The following is a 20570-nucleotide window of genomic DNA, read 5'->3' as shown; positions in this document are numbered from 1 at the left end:
AATGTCATTGTACAAAATATCAATTATATTAAATGAAAGTCTGATACCTATTGCAAAAACCAGAGAGAATATATAATTCTCAACATATTTATTTTGAGAACAATTACAAGAAACTTGGCCAGTCTGATTCATCAAGCTGAGTAGTCTGGTTCCCTGCTTCGTATGCTCCCTGCGTGAGAGAGCACATGTCAATGTGGTAGTCACATGATACAACAAAACTCCGGAAGTTGGTCTCAGAATAAATATGGAGAATTTTGTGCTCTTTCATTTTTTTAAATTTATTACAACCAGTATACAACTTTAATTTTTTTTCTCTGCAACATTGGAAAATGACGGTTGTGAGATTCTGTGTGCTCATGCACCTAGCAATCAAAATCACTAGTACCAGCTCAAATATCATCAATGCATTAGTTTTATCATCTTTCAGCAGATAAAAGACATAACAATTTTAATACTTGCAATTTCTCAGACAATAGATAATTTTCATATCGATTTCATCCAGGTATAACTCAATTTAACAATGTTTAAGTTTGCTAGCCATCTGCAAAGCCACTATGCTTTAACGCCACCATGTTGGCCTCTTGTGATGCTAGACTGGTTTTCATACCTTCCATATAAAAATATATAAGGATATGCATGAAATAAAAAGTCTACCAGATGAATCTAATCCATTGAGTGTTTGGATTGTCTCAAATTTAGATATGGCAAACACCCAAATGATCCATACTGCAGCTTCCTAATATTCTGGTTAGAACTCAATAAATTTAACTCATGATCAGTTCAGTTACGACTCAGTCATGTAATTGTTTCGGGCATCAAGTTGTGAAGGAAAATTCCTGGGATTTTCCCGACTTTTGTCAACATTTGCAAAATTCAAGGACTTTTCACGGTTGGGAAAAAATTATAATTTTCCTGACTTTTTTCCCGATTTCCCAGTAGTGTGGGAACCCTATCTTTGAAGATCTTCTAAAAGAATGCTAACAATGGAGGTCCCTGAAGAGCTTCTCAAAAAACAGTCACACCACAAAGTTGATACAAAAGCCCAATAATAACTATCATTATTACACCTATGCAGTGCACAAGGGTCATAATACCATAAAATGAATGATTATGTAAAATGCTGACATCCTAACCTGTCCAAGATTTATTGAGCCAAAGCTGCCTGAAACCCTGATTGACATCCAAACAGCAAAAAGAGGTAATGTGGGGCAACAAAAGTGAGTTAGTTGGAAAAACAAGGAGTTATAACTCCTCTAAATGATATTTAATAGCATTGATTCAATAAAAAAGCCCATTTAACAATTACATGTTATGCAGGAAAATAAACAAGCTTTAAATTAAAAATATGTTTCTTCAATAAACTCATCTGATGTAAGATGTTGGCAGTACTTCCACTACCGCACAAGTCCAATAATCAAAAATCAAACAAGACATCTGTTTCAGCAACAGAAGGTCATCTGTTTAACAAGGTGGAAATCAGGCACCAAATCCTATCAATCATCAGTTACTTTTGGAGTGGATGTTCACGCTCTTGCCAGAATGTCCCATACTGTGATTAGTTAAGTATTATTGAAGAAATTTTTTACTTGGAGTATGTAAATATCATAAACATTAGGGGAATAGGTAAGATGAGGATGGAGTTACATCCCATACTCCTGGACTGTCTCCACTGTCCAACTGCATGTAAAACAGCTTTGAGTTTCATGAGATATGGGCTAGGGTTAGCACATGGTTTATGCATGGACAATGCTCAGAGGACAAAAAAATGTCACTCCATCAAATCCAGCAGAAGTAGAGTACATATTATTTAATAAGCCGATAAATGATTTGGGATGGGAGCCTGCTGTGTTGCTGGTGTAGGTCCTACTGGGTCAAACTGAACCATTAAGGATGGAAGGTCTTAGAGTTAAAATCTTGACAATATCTTCACTGAATTCAATCCCATGGCTTGGATTATGTTGGTTTGGGAGCTGTTGCGTTAAACAGCCCTAACCTCATAAGCTGATATACATAAGAAATTCAACTGGACATGGGTTTATTAACTGTAGACAAAGCATAAAATCCAGGATGAGAGATTCTGAGTGGAAATATGGAGTCTGAGTGAAAATTTGAACCATTTCACTTTTGAGTGTTAAAAAAAAGTGGGGTCTGCTTCTTCTGATCAGTTCACTTCACTTCAAATATCCCTCTGGAGCCTTGATAGTGTTCTGTGGATGCCTGAGATGAAGGGTCGACAATGGGCTTACCTCCATGAGCGGGAGCTTGCTCTTGACAATGAAAGTAGTGACCATCATGAGGGCTATTGTGGCAGAACGCAGCTATTTCCTGTCAACCAACAGGGGTGACACTGGATATGACACGACCAAGTGCCAACTGTGTTTTGGGACTGGACTGAATATTCTATTAAGATTGATAAACACAGTTCTGGTAGTAGACTGCATAGGTTAAGGCAGTGTTGGAGCTGGAGATGTGATTTGGGACCCATATGTTTTGGTGCCCAAGTCTGGTACCAGTTATTGAGAATGATCAGCCAATATCATGATCTTTGTGAGGTGATTAACCCTTAAAGTGCTATATTGTTTTGCACCACAAGATCCCTCAGTGCTGAATTGTTTGAGAAAAACAAGGAAGAAAACTGAACAGTTTTTAAACTGCATGCATTTCAATAAATATACTCAATAGACACACAAACCCTATATGAAAAATGATGGTGGATGTGTAAACTTTAAGATTAGCATCAAGGTACATGCGCAAGTTCAACATATTTGCATGTACAGGTGAAAATACAGGTAAAATTACAAGTTTTGACTGCATTTCATCTGTATTTTTGTTTGTTTTTTAATGAAAAAGCTCCAATATATCTAAGAAATGTTATATTCTTTTGTAGTTCAACCATGTACATGTACATGTTATGTCTGTCACAATGTTATATCTAAATTGTGAAAATCACAGGTAAAGAAAAGGTAACAGTTTTGTAAACATGCAATCCATGAATGTCAGAGGTAAATTTAGACCCTCAGAGTCAGTAGTAAATGTTCATGAAAATTTGTTAGGTTTGGCAGGGTTATAAACTCGAAATTTCAGACGACCTTTCCAAGGGCAGGTAGCTTCATCAAAACTGAGGTTCATATCTGGTGAATAAACCTCAGCAAATGCTTCAGTTTTTTCAATCATTGGGCGGATCTTGTGTAAAGTGTCACCTTGATTGTTCTCGTTGTCTGCCAGGTGTAAATTGCTTAAAATAGCTAGAAATCTATCCCTACTCATTTTTTTGCTGAAGTACGGGGTTGATATCACATCATCAGTAGCCCAGTATGAATCGAGATCAGATTTATGTACCAAACCCATTGCTATAATCAATGAGAAAAAGAGTTTTAGCTGCTCAGGTGTGACAGGCTGCCATTTTTTCATGCGACTGTTCTCCTTCAAGTCTGCCCCATGAACTCTCTGATCTGCACAACGATTTGTTTGATGTACTATCAAATGCAATAACTCGTCATCAAAAAAAGGTCTTAAGTAGTCGATAGGTTCACTTTTTGCCATTTCAACATTTAATTTTGAAGTACCAGTGAATGGGGGGTTGACAGGCGTGCCATCTTTTCTCGTCCAGCCAGCATGTACATCTGACTCCAGTTCCACGTCAATTCCTGTCTCAAAATCACTCATGGGTATTTCCATTCGCCAGCTCCAATAATTTCATCCTCCTCAAATCCTTCAAAATCATTGTCATCATCACTATCAGAATTCAGTATTTGTTGATAGAAATCACCATCGTATTCAGCGTCAGCCAATTTAATTTTTTTTAGGTACCACGTGCTCAAAAGAGAGTATTTGTAAAACTTCTTTGTTCCATGTTTAGTAAAGTACAACAGAATGCTTGTTCCGGGCCTTTATAAATCAATCAAATATAGTTTTACAAGCAGTCATGGCAAGTTGAAGTAATAGGACGCGTACATTGTTGCCTACCTGGAAAATGACTTAAGTCGCAACAAGCACTACGAGACCTCGAACATCAGCGCGACTATTGTCGCGACTAGCACTTTAAGGGTTAAAAGTGCAGGGACAGTTCAGCTGTGTCAGGCTACCATGCTGGTACTAACCCAGTAGTCTGTGTCATGATGGAGTGCCATGGACACTGTACTATAAGTGGGTCCTAGAGATGATGACGGACAGCTGAATTCTATTGATGGATTATCCAGGAATGGTTTAGGTTGGCAGCTGTACAATGTTAGCACTGACTGGTTGCTGTTTGATATCTGCCTTGAACCAGGGTCAAAGTATACTGGCAAAATAGACCACCCTATCCAGTCCTTGATAGTCATAGATCCAGGCTGTTGTGGAGCAAAATACAAGTCCTCTGGCATTTCAGTTTTCTTACATACTGACCAACTACGTTTCTATCAACTTTTGTCAACATACAGTTTGCACATTCTATCACAGGGCTGCATCTGCCCTCTCATGTAAGAAATCTTTCTTAAAATAGTGTATCACACTTTTTCTGATGCCTTCAGACCATATTTGACCAATTTGTAGGTTTCTGTATTTTTTTTCCCTTATCTGGAATCAATAGTACTACCTTGCAAATCCAGCCCTCCCAGGTTAAAACTTTTAAATAAATAGCTAAAAGTTATCTGCCAACCTAGGTAGCAGTTAGAGTGATCTCCCCTTTTTAAACCAGCACCCTATAGTCAATATTTTCCTGACCTGCCATTAAACCCTAAACTTACATACATATAATCTGTTGAACATAAGTCTTTTCAGTTTTATAGGTTTCTGACAATCACCAACACAGCCCTGCATAGCTTAATTCTTCATATTATTACAATATAGTGTTACAAAGGTATGTATAGCATTCTGGCAGGCTGAGCAGTGTCAATATTAACACAGAAAGTCACTAATGAATGTGAAATCAACCAACAGTTAGGTTTATAAAATATATATATTTAGTTGTCAACACTCAGAGCCAGTCAGTATAGCTACTCAGAGCTCTGCAGTCCAGTACATGTCATTTTTTAAAGACACTGGCAGTGATTCTTTAGAGTGCGTTTAGCTTTGCAGTCCAGTACATGTCATTTTTTAAAGACACTGGCAGTGATTCTTTAGATTGCGTTTAGCTTTGCAGTCCAGTACATGTCATTTTATCAAGACACTGGCAGTGATTCTTTAGAGTGCGTTTAGCTTTGCAGTCCAGTACATGTCATTTTATCAAGACACTGGCAGCGATTCTTTAGAGTGCGTTTAGCTTTGCAGTCCAGTACATGTCATTTTTTTCAAGACACTGGCAGCGATTCTTTAGAGTGCAATTAGCTTTGCAGTCCAGTACATGTCATTTTTTTTAGATTTTAGGTATGGAATAGGGAATTACCTTTTTTCAGCGCTTCGTTTACTGCTTTGTGAAGTTCAAATGGATTTAACTCCATATCCTATATAAAAAAAATAGTAAATTAGTATTACATTAGACTTAGATGTCCAAATACCAGCAATGAGACTGATTTTTAAACAGAAAACTGGAAATAACATTTTCTTTGTTCAAGTGCTTAACAGTTTGATATTTATGCATAAATAAACAGCTTAAATGAAATATTATTCTCATATTATATTTTGCCTTCAAAGCCTTTGTAAAGATTTGCATTGTGTCTTTTCTACTTCACTGAATGTAAGCATCATAAACTTTTTCATTTATTAATTTAAGTGTAAAATTTTTTAAAAAATGTGATATCATAAATTAGTCCACTGGACTACCTAACTTATAGATGCAGGAATGAAGAGTGTTTGAAATCCTGTCACATTAAACAAACATTTCTCTTGCTATTGTTTTATTAAAATGTCATTACTGGAAAACAGAAAGGTCATTCAAAATAGAAAAAAGATGATTTATCAGATGATCAGGTTGATAACAATGACAATGATTTCGAGGTGCTGGGTAGGACAAATAAAAAATATGTCCAAAATGAAGCAAGGTATCTTTTCATGTATATTAACACACACAATCATGAGTATTTCAACATTAAATTCATAATAACAATTCACTGTTTAAGGAATAATTGTAAAGTCTATAAATTTTCACAGATGTAAAATTTAAAGAAATTTATGACCATGCAAATTTTCAATTATGTTATTCCTCTCTGCGAGGTTGAATATTCAATATTGATGAAAACCTCACAAAAATGTTGCAAATTTAACTGCAAGGAAATTTATAATAAGAGATAGTTCTTTATAATATCAATGAGTCACATATGGTTTCCTACCTCTCCTGCCATGCTGTAGAAATGGCGCTTGAAATACTCTTCTTTTTCTGTGTCAGGGGAAGAAAGTGGAATGTCAACCTTCTCTGGCTTCTCATCCACAACCCTGTCATAAAATAAAAGGATATTATTTTGTCAATTACATTCTATTTTTGACTCAAAATGAGTATGGTAATTGGAATAGTCTTCAAGAAAATGTAATAGTTGAATTTAAGTGATATACAACAGCATTTTACGAAAGTAATCACTTGACAGCAATTCAACTATGAAAGTAACAACTTGACAGAAATTTTAATTGAGAAAGTAACCACATAACAGCAATTAAAATGAGAAAGTATCCATATGACAGCAATTTAACTGAGAAAGTAACCACCTGACAGCATTTTAACTGAGAAGGTTATTACTTGACAGTAGATGAAAACAAAAACTGCCAATACTGAAAATGAAGGATTGCAAAGCAAAAATCAAAGAAACTAAATACAAAATGTAATGCAAATGCCTGGAACATAAATAAAAATTAGTTACATAATTTTGTATGAATATTTTAGTAATCCATGATACGTCTTGTCAGGTTACATGACTTTGTTGACAAAGGCATCTGCAAACTGAGTTAAACATGAAATCTAAGTGTGAACACCAAAGTGTCTAGATGGACTGACATCAACATATATACAATAGATGGACTTAATGAATAGATGGAATGACATCTAAGAGTGGACACCTGGGAGACTAAGTGTATAGATGGAGTTACATCAAAGTGTGGACACCAGACAGGTTGAGTATTTAGATGGAATGACATCTAAGAGTGGACACCTGGGGGACTGAATTTATAGATGGAGTTAAATCAAAGTGTGGACACCAGACAGGTTGAGTATTTAGATGGAATGACATCTAAGTGTGGACACCTGGGGGACTGAATTTATAGATGGAGTTACATCGAAGTGTGGACACCAGACAGATTGAGTATTTAGATGCAATGACATCTAAGTGTGGACACCTGGGGGACTGAATTTATAGATGGAGTTACATCGAAGTGTGGACACCAGACAGATTGAGTATTTAGATGCAATGACATCTAAGTGTGGAGAACCAAATGGATTGACCTCTAAGCATGGACTGACCTCTAAGTGTGGATATCAGACAGATTGAGTGTACATATGGATTGTAAGGCATCATAAATTCATAAGCGATTTGTCCAAAATCAAAGTAAGGACAGTTCAACCAATAAAAGCCATCAAGTTTGCCTCAAATACTTCAAAGACTGTGATGAATCAGTGACAGACATTCTGTGAATGAAAACTTCAACAACCTGTCTTTATCTTTACATCTAAATTATAATCTGTAAAACACATACAATAAATTACAGTGGATGAATGCATGAAATTATCAATGGTCTAGTTTGCTCGGATGTTAAAACTGTGTCTTGCATAAATGAGCAACTGATTCTAACTATCTTAGACCTTGTAGAGCTCAACATATAAGTCCATAAGAAACTCGATAAACCTTACTGGAATTCAACTACTAAAGAAGCTTGATTTAAAAATAAAAATATTCTTAGAAACTCACTCTGAGCTGTTTTTGTTTTCAAAAAAGAATCGGAGGTAGAATCTGGCTTCTTCATTTTTCTCATATGTACATGGTATCACAACATATTCTCCTGGATCTAGCACAAGACGCTGAATTATCTCTCTTGAATTTATAAAGTAATCAATGCTGGCAACTCTTTCGTTGTGGTCAAAAAAGTCTTTCTTCAAAGGTAGTGGATAGGTTTTCAAATACTGAAATGAAGAACAGAAATGGGCAAAAAATACACTATAAATTCTTGTTACACTGACCAGTATTGATTTGAAATGCAATCTGATTTTGTGTTAATTGCTTGCATCTATCTTTCTCGTTTATTTTTTTCATTTGGAATGCATTTACCAAAGGCAAGGTTTTCATTTTTTACAGTATTAAATGGAATGAGCTATGTATGCTCTTCTTATAAGTGTGCTTTAATCTAAAAACGGGAATAAATTTATGATAAATACAAATATAACAACATATTCAGAACATATAAAAATATAGTTGTAGAATATCTGCCAGCAAATCTGATTTCTTATTTCAATACATTTAAATAACATTTGTACAGATACAACTTTAGTAACAGTTATATACCATAGTTTTTTTCCTGTCTAAGAATTTATGGTGAAACTTTTTCACCAGGTCATATGTCCCAAGACTTGAGAAACAAAATGAATTTGTATTGACATTGTGACCCCACCCCGACTTCACATTGCAATAAAATAGATAAACAAAATGTTTATCTGATAATAAAAAGACAGAAAATAACCTTGTATTGTTATAATTTATTCCTTTTTATTCATCATGAGCATTAAGGAATAAAATATATCAACAAACTCTGTACATGTAGTGTATATCGCTTATGTCCAATAACACACAACACACTGTTCATTGACACGAACATTGAAAAACAAATTGTGCTTGGTTGTGCCCAAAGGTCTGAATATGTTATGCAACTGAAAACTGGATCCAACAAAATTGCAAACAAGTGGGAAATAATCAACCGATATCTTGAAGACATCTGTCATTCACGCATGACATGGTGTTAAGTGCAAAATAACCAAAACTGAATTAGATCCAGGTCAACTATTGGACAGTATCTCTCAAATAAAAATCATTATTTGAAAGTACATTCACTTGAGTGCAAGTGACAATCTTTCACTAGCAAAGGTTACAAAAGTATCAATAAAGTAAGTTATTGCTCTGTATACTACTTACCCTCACACATCATTACTCATTTATATTAATTATTACTACAGATGCCAAGCACACAGAAGCCTGGGTGGTGAATAAACACAACTGGCAGCAAGCAGCAAACTCATTATCTGAACTTACCGACAGGACATCAAAGACAAAGGTTATTTTTATTACAAAGCAAGCTGACCTCAGAAGCCAACTCTGGATTCTTTTAAATGCGCCAATTTTTTTTTTTAAATATACAAAGATGGCTGAGATATGGGAGCTAACTTTGGTTCCTTTTCACCAGCAATCATTGGAATTTTGACAATAAATTGAAAATATGGAACAAATTTTAAAGTGACACAATATAGTGCTTCATGCCTGGACATCAATGACCCTGTGTCGCCAGACGATTTGGGGAAAATAACATCATTTGATGAATTCATGAAGGCCAGAAGAGAAGCAGATGATTTTGTAAACAAGAGGGAAATAATCAACGGATATCTTGAAGACAACCATCATTCATGCATGACATGGTGTTAGGTGCAAAATAACCAAGACTGAAATATATCAAGGTCAACTATAGGACAGTATCTCACAAATAAAAATAATTATTTGAAAATACATTCACCTGAGTGCAAGTGACAATTTTTTCGCTAGCACAGGTTACAAAAGTATCAATAAAGTAAGTTATTGCTGTGTATTATATTTACCTGCAAACATCAATACCCATTTGTATTAATTATAACTACAGATGCCATACACATAGAAGCCCGGGTGGTGAATTAAAATAACAGCGATCTCGGATACCGACTTTGGATACTTTGAAGCTGGTTTGGTATTTTCCTTTTTTTTAAAAGGATATCAATGCAAAGATTATTTTATTGCAAAGCAAGCTGACCTCAGAAGCCAACATTGGATTCTTTTAAGTCTGCCAATGTTTTGTTTTTTGATTTTGCTTTTAATATAAAAAGATGGCCAAGATATGGAAGATAACTTTGGTTCCTTTTCACCAGTATTCATGGGAATTTTGAAAATAAATTGAAACAATGGAACAATTTTTAAAGTGATGCAACACAGTGCTTTGTGCATAGACATTGATAACACTGCATCGCCCATAAGATTTGGAGAAAATAAAATCATTTGATGAATTTGTGAAGGCCAGAAAAGAAGCAGATGATTTTTCTGACAATATGATCATTAACATGGATGAAATTCTAGTGTACTTTGATCTTTTTCCTGGATGGATTGATGATAAGATGGTGGTCAAATGTGTGAGAATTAGCATGACTGCTGCAGATTTGAAAAAAATCTGACTTTAGTCCTTGCTTTTTCTGTTTTAGGTGATGTGTTGCCTCTTACAATAATTTTTCATGGTATGAGAAAGCTAAAATAAATATTTATGCACCAAAAGAATAGACCATATGTGTGCAGGAGACAGGTTGAGTTGATGAGATGCTGCTTCAGTGGATTAAAGAGTTTTATCTCAAGTACACGGTTTTATATTTTTTCAAATAAAATTTCAGTTGGAGTGCAGTTTCTGACGTAATTTTGGAATGATTTAAAAGGTGTCCCACAACTTACGACTTGAGAAAACAATGTGTCCCAGAACATATAGTGCAAAAAAATAAATAATTCAAAATTATTGTTCCCAACAAATACATATACAGTAAATACGGTAGGTCAAGTAACCATTTTAACACCAACTATTTCAGCAACGGGTGTCAATTTTTAGAATGATTCTACATACCTTTCAGTGGCAAGTATTCACATCAATTGGATTCTTGGATGCCCAGGGAAATGCATATGGTAAAATTAATGTTAAAGTACGTAGACATTTTTGGATGAAATGAACCTAAAAGTGTGATCCAGTACAATTCAGATTGAATGTCACACACTGGGATGTCACAATGAAAGCTACGCATATTCATAAACAAATCTGTACTACCCTGTATTGTGACGATTCTACTCGACGTGCTCTTTTCTTGACTTAAGTTTAGTACATAGCCACCATTGTAAAAAACCACAGACATCGATAATTTTTGTCTGGAAGTTTCTTGATTGACAGTTAAGGTGCAGAGCATTCAATAATCAGGACTGAATAGACTCTGGTTAAAGAAAATTAGTGTTAAATTTTAAAAGAACACTTCATATTTGATTTAAAATGAGTAAATGCACATACATGACCCATGTGACTTTTGCTATACCAGTTGCATTTTGCTTCAGTTTCATTTATCGTTCTTTGCTCAGCTTTCCATACTTGTGTTTTCTATTATTTCATTCTGCATTCATTATTTTATAGGCTTTCATTCTGCATTCTGTTTGAATTTCATTTTAGTTTCAACTGTAACATAACCTGTTTCAGGATTTGTGTCACTTTAGGTAAATAAACTCTCACTGTAACATTAAAGTCAATTTTTGGTAATGCATAATTAGCTCTTTTTAAGATCATGTATATTTTGTTAACAGAGTTATCCCCCTTATGAACTGTGAGCTGTATGAAATTGTGAGAAAAATGTAGAATTTAAAATTTTGTTTGAGAACCTACTCAATAAGCTCAGTAGACTGAATCATTAGCAAAAAGCTTCATGAGTCTTCATTAAGATAAAAAGCATGTTTCCTTATATGGTTGAATTTAAACATCAAGTGATTTCTTTCCACAACAAAAAACAAAATTTAAATATGGTTTGGTATTGGTGCTAATTAATCCCCCCCTCTGATGCTGTCCACATATTTTCTGCTTGACAGTGTGAAAGGAATTCAACAGAAATTTCATTACCCATTCAGACCCTGATATACCAGCACTGATGGCTGTGTCAATTTCATTAACCATGCAAACCCTGGTATACTAGTGCTGATGGCTGTGTCACTTTCATTAACCATGCAGACCCTAATATACCAGTGCTGATGGCTGTGTCAATTTCATTACCCATTCAGACCCTGATATACCAGTGCTGATGGCTTTGTCAATTTCATTACCCATTCAGACTCTGATATACCAGTGCTGATGACTGTGTCACTTTCATTAACCATGCAGACTCTGATATACCAGTGCTGATGGCTGTGTCACTTTCATTAACCATGCAGACCCTGGTATACCAGTGCTGATGGCTGTGTCACTTTCATTACCCATTCAGACCCTGATATACCAGTGCTGATGGCTTTGTCAATTTCATTACCCATTCAGACTCTGATATACCAGTGCTGATGGCTGTGTCACTTTCATTAACCATGCAGACTCTGATATACCAGTGCTGATGGCTGTGTCACTTTCATTAACCATGCAGACCCTAATATACCAGTGCTGATGGCTGTGTCAATTTCATTACCCATTCAGACCCTGATATACCAGTGCTGATGGCTTTGTCAATTTCATTACCCATTCAGACTCTGATATACCAGTGCTGATGGCTGTGTCACTTTCATTAACCATGCAGACTCTGATATACCAGTGCTGATGGCTGTGTCACTTTCATTAACCATGCAGACCCTGGTATACCAGTGCTGATGGCTGTGTCACTTTCATTACCCATTCAGACCCTGATATACCAGTGCTGATGGCTGTGTCACTTTCATTAACCATGCAGACTCTGATATACCAGTGCTGATGGCTTTGTCAATTTCATTACCCATTCAGACTCTGATATACCAGTGCTGATGGCTGTGTCACTTTCATTAACCATGCAGACCCTAATATACCAGTGCTGATGGCTGTGTCAATTTCATTACCCATTCAGACCCTGATATACCAGTGCTGATGGCTTTGTCAATTTCATTACCCATTCAGACTCTGATATACCAGTGCTGATGGCTGTGTCACTTTCATTAACCATGCAGACTCTGATATACCAGTGCTGATGGCTGTGTCACTTTCATTAACCATGCAGACCCTGGTATACCAGTGCTGATGGCTGTGTCACTTTCATTACCCATTCAGACCCTGATATACCAGTGCTGATGGCTGTGTCACTTTCATTAACCATGCAGACTCTGATATACCAGTGCTGATGGCTTTGTCAATTTCATTACCCATTCAGACTCTGATATACCAGTGCTGATGGCTGTGTCACTTTCATTACCCATTCAGACTCTGATATACCAGTGCTGATGGCTGTGTCACTTTCATTAACCATGCAGACCCTGGTATACCAGTGCTGATGGCTGTGTCACTTTCATTAACCATGCAGACCCTGATATACAGGTGCAGATGGCTGTGTCACTTTCATCAACAATGCAGACCATGATGTTGATGGATGTGTGTTATACACTGGAAAAATACCCCTAAAATGTGAACTGAAGCTAAACTCAAAATTAGGCAAGGCTGACAAGTTTTTCTTGGTAATTTGAGGCAACCTTGAAATTAAATACATTTAAATACATATCCTGTATGTACGTAAGTCAACATACAGAACTAGACTCATCCTACCAATGGATAATCCTAGGTCAACCATCATGCCCTGTGTCCTTCGGTAAAGCGCTTTACTTCAATTGCCCAGGCAATGAATAACCAACTTGTGTTGATGTGCCATAAAACAACAAATCAACAACAACAACAACAACCAACAATGTCTTCATAGAATGTGCTATAAAACTCCAAATCAACAACAACAACAACAACCAACAATGTCTTCACAGAATGAACACAGACAGAATAAACACTATGTCATCTAAGTGTAACTATGTATTAAGATAAAATATTCTTCAGTACTTAAATTTCTCTTTTTTTTAAAATCATACCTCTTCTTGTAGTATACACGTATTGTTCCAGTAATACATACATTGTACCCAGAGAAGGCATGGAGTTTAACAAGAAGTAGCAACCTAAAGATGCAATTTAGAAATTTTTTATCATTTTCATATGAACTCTAGTCAATCTGATTACTCTGGCATATATTGTTTACAAATGTGCCTTCCCTGGGTATCATGCATCTTTAATTGGAACTTAATATTATATATACAGAAACCATTATCTCATCATCCATTAAAAATGTGCCCACCTCAGAAAGTCAACTGATTTAAATATCATTAATAATCAAGGTCTCATTTTCAAATGTTTTAGTATATGGTACTCTTTCATCATAAAAGATGACTTACTTTATATACAACAAATCCTATGTACAGCAACTTTTGTCCCTTGTGTTTCATTTTCCGGCTGTCTTTCTGCATCAGCTGAATAATAAAACTACACACATGATCGTCATCTTCATCTGTATCCTGGAGAGTAACTTTATATTGCGGGTTTGTCCAAAAGGTATCTACATGAAAAGAAAACTGGTAATCATGATTTCAATGAAATTATGTCATTTTCTAACCAAACTTCCATTGGTCTATTAATCCAACTATCAATTCATCACCAAGTAAACTAATTCTTAAGACTGTAAATAAACATCAGGATGGTCATGACCTGCCCAGGACTAAAGCATCAGGGCATAATGTGACCTTGACCCCATGAGGAAAAAAGGCTGAGTTTGTATGTCACAAAATGAACTGTCACAGCTTTATATAGATTTGCCCAAAGTACAAAAAATCCATCAGGGTTTTTAGAAATATAAGCAAATGATTTTTTTTTTACCAAAACCATAATTTAAGCAAAATTATGACCATGACCTTGACCCTAAGGAGAATGCAAGCTTGTCACAGAATGAATTGTCTTAACTACATAATGATTCATGCCAAGTATAGAAAATCTATCAGAAAGTTTAGGAAATTCATGTAAAACAGAACTTTAACCAAAAAACTGAATCTGCTGATACATAGTCAGTGTATTGCATCCTATGCAGACTCAACAATTATGATAAACTATTTTAATCCCAAAAGGTATCAAAACATGTCGATATGACACAGACAAACTTAATCAGCTGGAATATAAGACAAAATTGAACCAGACAATTTCTGATGACAGAAGCATTAAATGTGTACTGAAACCCCACATTAGCATTTAACATTAATTCAGATATAACACAATCACAGCATGGTCCCCAAAATTTTACAACAATTTCATTGATTTATTTAAGTAATACAAAGATTTAGTGCTAAACAAGACTTTGATTTAATAATATAGTAAGATATTTATTGCTCTTGTAGAAAAAAAAGGAGTTTTTTTTAAAGAATGTCAATTCCAACTGTGTCAATAGTCAGTCAATGCACTTTGATTTTAGCCTATGTATGTGTTGAGACTTTAATTATTATGGATTGACTTTTATGGATGTAATGAAATCAGTCAGTGAGTACATGTATGATTACTTTATACTGATTTACTCATACAGATGCAATGAAATCAGTCAGTGAGTACACATGTTGATACTTTGATTATTATGGATTGACTTTTATGGATGCAATGAGATCAGTCAGTAAGTACATGTATGATTACTTTATATTGATTTACTCATACAGATGCAATGAAATCAGTCAGTGAGTACACATGTTGATACTTTGATTATTATGGATTGACTTTTATTGATGCAATGAAATCAGTCAGTGAGTACACATGTTGATACTTTAATTATTATGTACTGACTCATACAGATGCAATGAGATCAGTTGGTGACTACATGTATTAATACTTTAATTATTCATCATATACATTAGACATGTACATATATATGTACTAATGCAAAGTTTTCTGAATAAAGTAAAATAATACACATGAAATATCTCTGTTTTCACTACATTTGAATTTCTTGTTTAATATGCATTGATTTAAGCTGAAGCACATTTTTTAGCCCAGTTTTATTAATTCCCCCTCAAACTGCATGCATCATCTTTTTAATCTGATTTAATTGGTTATATCATGATACAATATACAGCAAGCTGACACTGTATGGACCCTGACCATTGTGCTATAGTAGGGTTTTACTGTATTTTCCACTCTGTGGAGCCCAGCTATAATGTGATAGTGGGGTTGTATTGCTATTTTCCATACAATGCAATCTGATCATTATGCTAAAGTGGGGTTTCACTGTATTTTCCACACTCTGTAAATTGTGCTATTATAGTAAAATTTCAATGTATATTCCACATGATGGACCCCAACCAGTGGGGTTGCACTGTGTTTTCCACACTTTCCTTTTTAATTGTTATATGATAAACTTAAAAATCTAGAACAAAGCTGAATTTCAAACTTGGTACTAGATTGTGATTATGAAACACAAAATACTTTAAATGCAGACAAAATGATGAAGTCCAAAAGGAATTTTTCATAAAACTTGACAAACTGCAATAATGGCATCAAAATCTAATCACATCATCAACTTGTTATAAAATATGCCTAACCATGTCTTCTACAAAACTGAACAGACTGCAATAATGGCATCAAAATCTAATCACATCATCAACTTGTCATAAAATATGCCTAATCATGTCTTCTACAAAACTGGACAGACTGCAATAATGGCATCAAAATCACATCATCAACTTGTCATAAAATATGCCTAATCAGGTCTTCTTAAAACTGGACAGACCGCAATGACATAAAAATCTAATCAGGTCATCAACTTGTCATAAATTGTGCCAAATAAGGTCATTTACATATACATAAAATATGCCTGACAAATTTCATTTTCCACTGAAACAGGTTTCACATAAAAGGGCCAAACAGTTTTTCCACAAAGCAAAAGTCTAAGCTTGGTTTATCTACACATAATATAAACACACATAATAAATTACAAGTGTCTACATGGAGTGGTTTTGCTTAACTATGCTATTAAGGTTTTTGTCAAAAAAGTTCAAAAACTTCACAAATTTGTAAGCATATTAAAATTTACTACCATCATAATTATTGATATTTGAAGATCTGATTAGCTGTAAGTTGGTATCAGCTTGGGTCACATTTTGTGCCATTACTATTTCCTTGTTTTAACCTATACCATATACTGTGACTGGCATGTGACACTTTTGCACTTTCTGAGAAACTTTATGACTAGTATTGCTTCCATGTTATCAACTGACATAGTGGGAATTATTTTTTACAACAAAAAGGGAATATACTCTCATAACCTACATCTGAATATGAAACAATTACCATTGTCTTGTCTCCATGACAACATTTGTATTTCGACTGGCCATTTGCATCTTTGAGTTTACTGATAAGATCCCATTGTTTGTCAACTTTTTCAGTGCTTATGATCTTTGGATTCAACTTTTCCACTTGTTAATTTGAAAACTGTTTCAAAGCAATTTTACCAGTTGGCTTCTTTGGGTTCTATACATACGAATCTCTTTGGGAAATGCATTACACTGCTGAAATCATTCATAATTCTTCCTGACATATCAGCAACTGCAATGTGCTAGAGATGTACATTGTTCAAATGAAACCTCCCATGTAATCACAAACACTTACATGCTTATAGAATTCACACTGGCCACTTATGCAAATAAACCCTTATATCTTTATAGAATTCACATCTGCCACTTGTGTAATAGTCCCTTACATCATTAAAAAATTCACACTCACCATTTGTGCAATAGTCCCATACATCACTAAAGAATTCACTCACCACTTGTGTAATAGTCCCTTAGGGGGCACTCACCAGTTATTATGTACTTTTGAGAGAGTGACGTTTGTAAGGTGAAGTTGTTTGCATTTAAAACATGCACAATGGAGAGAATGGTGGCATACCTCTACACTACATTAATGTAATGTGGATGATAGTTCTTTGGATATTCTACTTTTGGAAATTGTACATGATTTAAACACACTGCTAACTAAAATGAATGCTCCCTTGTGTTAAAAAATCAGCCTGAATTAGTCTAAAGTACACTATCCATAGCAGCTATTAAAATAGGGAAAATAATTTTGCCAGACTAGACAATACCAGCTTCTGAAAGTGCAATGAATGAATTACCAAATATATAAAATGTAAAAAAAGATATCGGCTCTTTTTTTATACAAATTACCTCTGATGTTCAGGAAGTGAAAATGACCAAGTGGAGCTAGCACTTTTTTGAAAGGTGCACATCTGGAGTAAGGCCAAGCTGTACACTCTATAACATATATTACACCCATTAATCATATACCAAAATAAAGGGAATTAACGGTTCTTTGAATTATACCTAAGATATACAAGGTCTTTTTTAAATAGCCAGTATAACCAGTGAGGAAAGCCGGGGAAATTCTTTTTCTTTAAAATCCTAACCCTATGCAAAATATGAAACTGTAGAGTGCCACCTTACATTACTAATGAATTCACACTCACCACTTGTGTAATAGTCCCTCACATCATTAAAGAATTTACACTCACCACTTGTGCAATAGTCCCTTACATCCTTAAAGAATTCACATTCACCACAGGTGGTGCTATACAGTTTTGCATTTTGCATAGGGTTAGGATTTTAAAGAAAAAGAATGTCCCCGGCTTTCCTCACTGGTTATACTGGCTATTTAAAAAAGACCTTGTGTATCTTAGATATAATGCAAAGAACCTTTAATTCCCTTTATTTTGGTGTATGATTGATGGGTGTTCTATGGGTTATAGAGTATACAGCTTGGCCTTACTTCAAATGTGCACCTTTCAAAAAAGTGCTAGCTCTACTTGGTCATTTTCACTTCCTGAACTTCAGAGGTAAATTGTATAAAAAAGAGCCGATAACTTTTTTTTACATTTTATATATCTAGTAATTCATTCATTGCACTTTCAGAAGCTGGTATTGTCTAGTCTGGCAAAATTCATTTTCCCTATTTTAATAGCTGCTATGTATAGTGTACTTTAGACTAATTCAGACTGATTTTTTAACACAAGAGAGCAGTCATTTTAGTTAGCAGTGTGCTTAAATCATGTAAAATTTCCAAAAGTACAATATCTAAAAGAAATATCATCCACATTACATTAATGTAGCATAGAGGTATGCAAACATTCTCTCCACTGTGCATGTTTTAAATGCGAACTACTTCACCTTACATATGTCACTCTCTCAAAAGTACATATTATCTGGTGAGCGCCACCACATGTAATAGTCCCTTACATCATTAAAGAATTCACATTCACCACTTGTGCAATAATCCTATACATCATTAAAGAATTCACTCACCACTTGTGTAATTGTCTATTACATTATTAAAGAATTCACTCAAAACTTGTGTAACAGTCCCTCACATCATTAAAGAATTTACACTCACCACTTGTGCAATAGTCCCTTACATCCTTAAAGAACTGACACTCACCACTTGTGTAATAGTCCCTTACATCATTAAAGAATTCACACTCACCACTTAGGTGGCGCTCACCAGATAATATGTACTTTTGAGAGAGTGACGTATGTAAGGTGAAGTAGTTCGCATTTAAAACATGCATAGTGGAGAGAACGTCTGCATACCTCTATGCTACATTAATGTAATGTGGATGATATTTCTTTTGGATATTGTACTTTTGGAAATTTTACATGATTTAAGCACACTGCTAACTAAAATGACTGCTCCCTTGTGTTAAAAAATCAGTCTGAATTAGTCTAAAGTACACTATACATAGCAGCTATTAAAATAGGGAAAATGAATTTTGCCAGACTAGACAATACCAGCTTCTGAAAGTGCAATGAATGAATTACCAAATATATAAAATGTAAAAAAAGTTATCGGCTCTTTTTTATACAATTGACCTCTGAAGTTCAGGAAGTGAAAATGACCAAGTAGAGCTAGCACTTTTTTGAAAGGTGCACATTTGAAGTAAGGCCAAGCTGTATACTCTATAACCCATAGTACACCCATCAATCATACACCAAAATAAAGGGAATTAAAGGTTCTTTTAATTATACCTAAGATATACAAGGTCTTTTTTAAATAGCCAGTATAACCAGTGAAGAAAGCCGGGGACATTCTTTTTCTTTAAATTCCTAACCCTATGCAAAATGCGAAACTGTATAGCGCCACCTTAAGTAACAGTCCCTTACATCTTTATATAATTCACAGAGACCCATTTCGTACAGCTTACTTTCAGCCTTGTATTCAGTTCCATTTGTCAATTCATACTTTTATCCAAATAATATATCTTCACTAACAAGCCATCATGACTCACAGTTTATCAGCCCCCCTTTTTAGCTGCTAAATGTATCAAATGGCACGAACATCCACCCAATTACACTGAATGATTCTCCTAGTTTTATGTCCAAACACTTTACTGCAATCCTCTCATCTGCAGCACAGTCTGATTCAAATGCAATACAGTTATCCCAGCTTACATTCCTCTTTATCAAATGATCATCCAATCAGTAAAACTATTTCCCCCAATAGAGGTTCCATCACATGGACCTGAGAAAACAGCTTCAGTTACTGCCTCCAATGTGTGATCAAAATAACTAGAGGCAACTGCTACAAATTGCCAGAATCATTGCTACCATCAGTTGCTATGCTGTAGGGTTGAGATGATGTATTGTTAATTTTTGTTCATGATTATAGATTGTAATGATCATTTACAAACAAGATATTAAATAGCTAATATTTGTCCCTGAGTTGAGATTTTATTTTAAGATAATGAGCTATGGTTTATTTATTCAGGTTCTATGTAATGAACCTGTTTACATTTTGGGGTAATTATCCATTGGATGATTAAGTCAGGTGGGTTGTGTTTGACATATGCCAAGTGGGCTGTGTTG

General features: G+C 34.9%; 1 protein-coding gene across 1 annotated transcript in view; it reads right to left on the bottom strand.

The window, feature by feature from the left end:
• Nucleotides 1-20570, bottom strand: part of LOC149804534 (calpain-9-like) — a 113716-nt gene that overhangs the window by 32937 nt on the left and 60209 nt on the right. The window contains exons 10-13 of the mRNA XM_089941289.1: nt 14082-14242; nt 7812-8023; nt 6249-6351; nt 5366-5423 (exon numbers count right to left, since the gene is read on the bottom strand). Of these exons, the coding sequence (XP_089797415.1) occupies nt 5366-5423; nt 6249-6351; nt 7812-8023; nt 14082-14242 (534 nt within the window). The remainder of the gene's footprint in view (nt 1-5365; nt 5424-6248; nt 6352-7811; nt 8024-14081; nt 14243-20570) is intronic.

Source organism: Sinohyriopsis cumingii, chromosome 2 (assembly GCF_028554795.1).
Source record: "Sinohyriopsis cumingii isolate HCF-2022 chromosome 2, ASM2855479v2, whole genome shotgun sequence".
Lineage (NCBI taxonomy): Eukaryota > Metazoa > Mollusca > Bivalvia > Unionida > Unionidae > Sinohyriopsis > Sinohyriopsis cumingii.
Note: the sequence above shows the minus strand (reverse complement) of the source record. Positions and strands in the feature narration are given on the sequence as shown.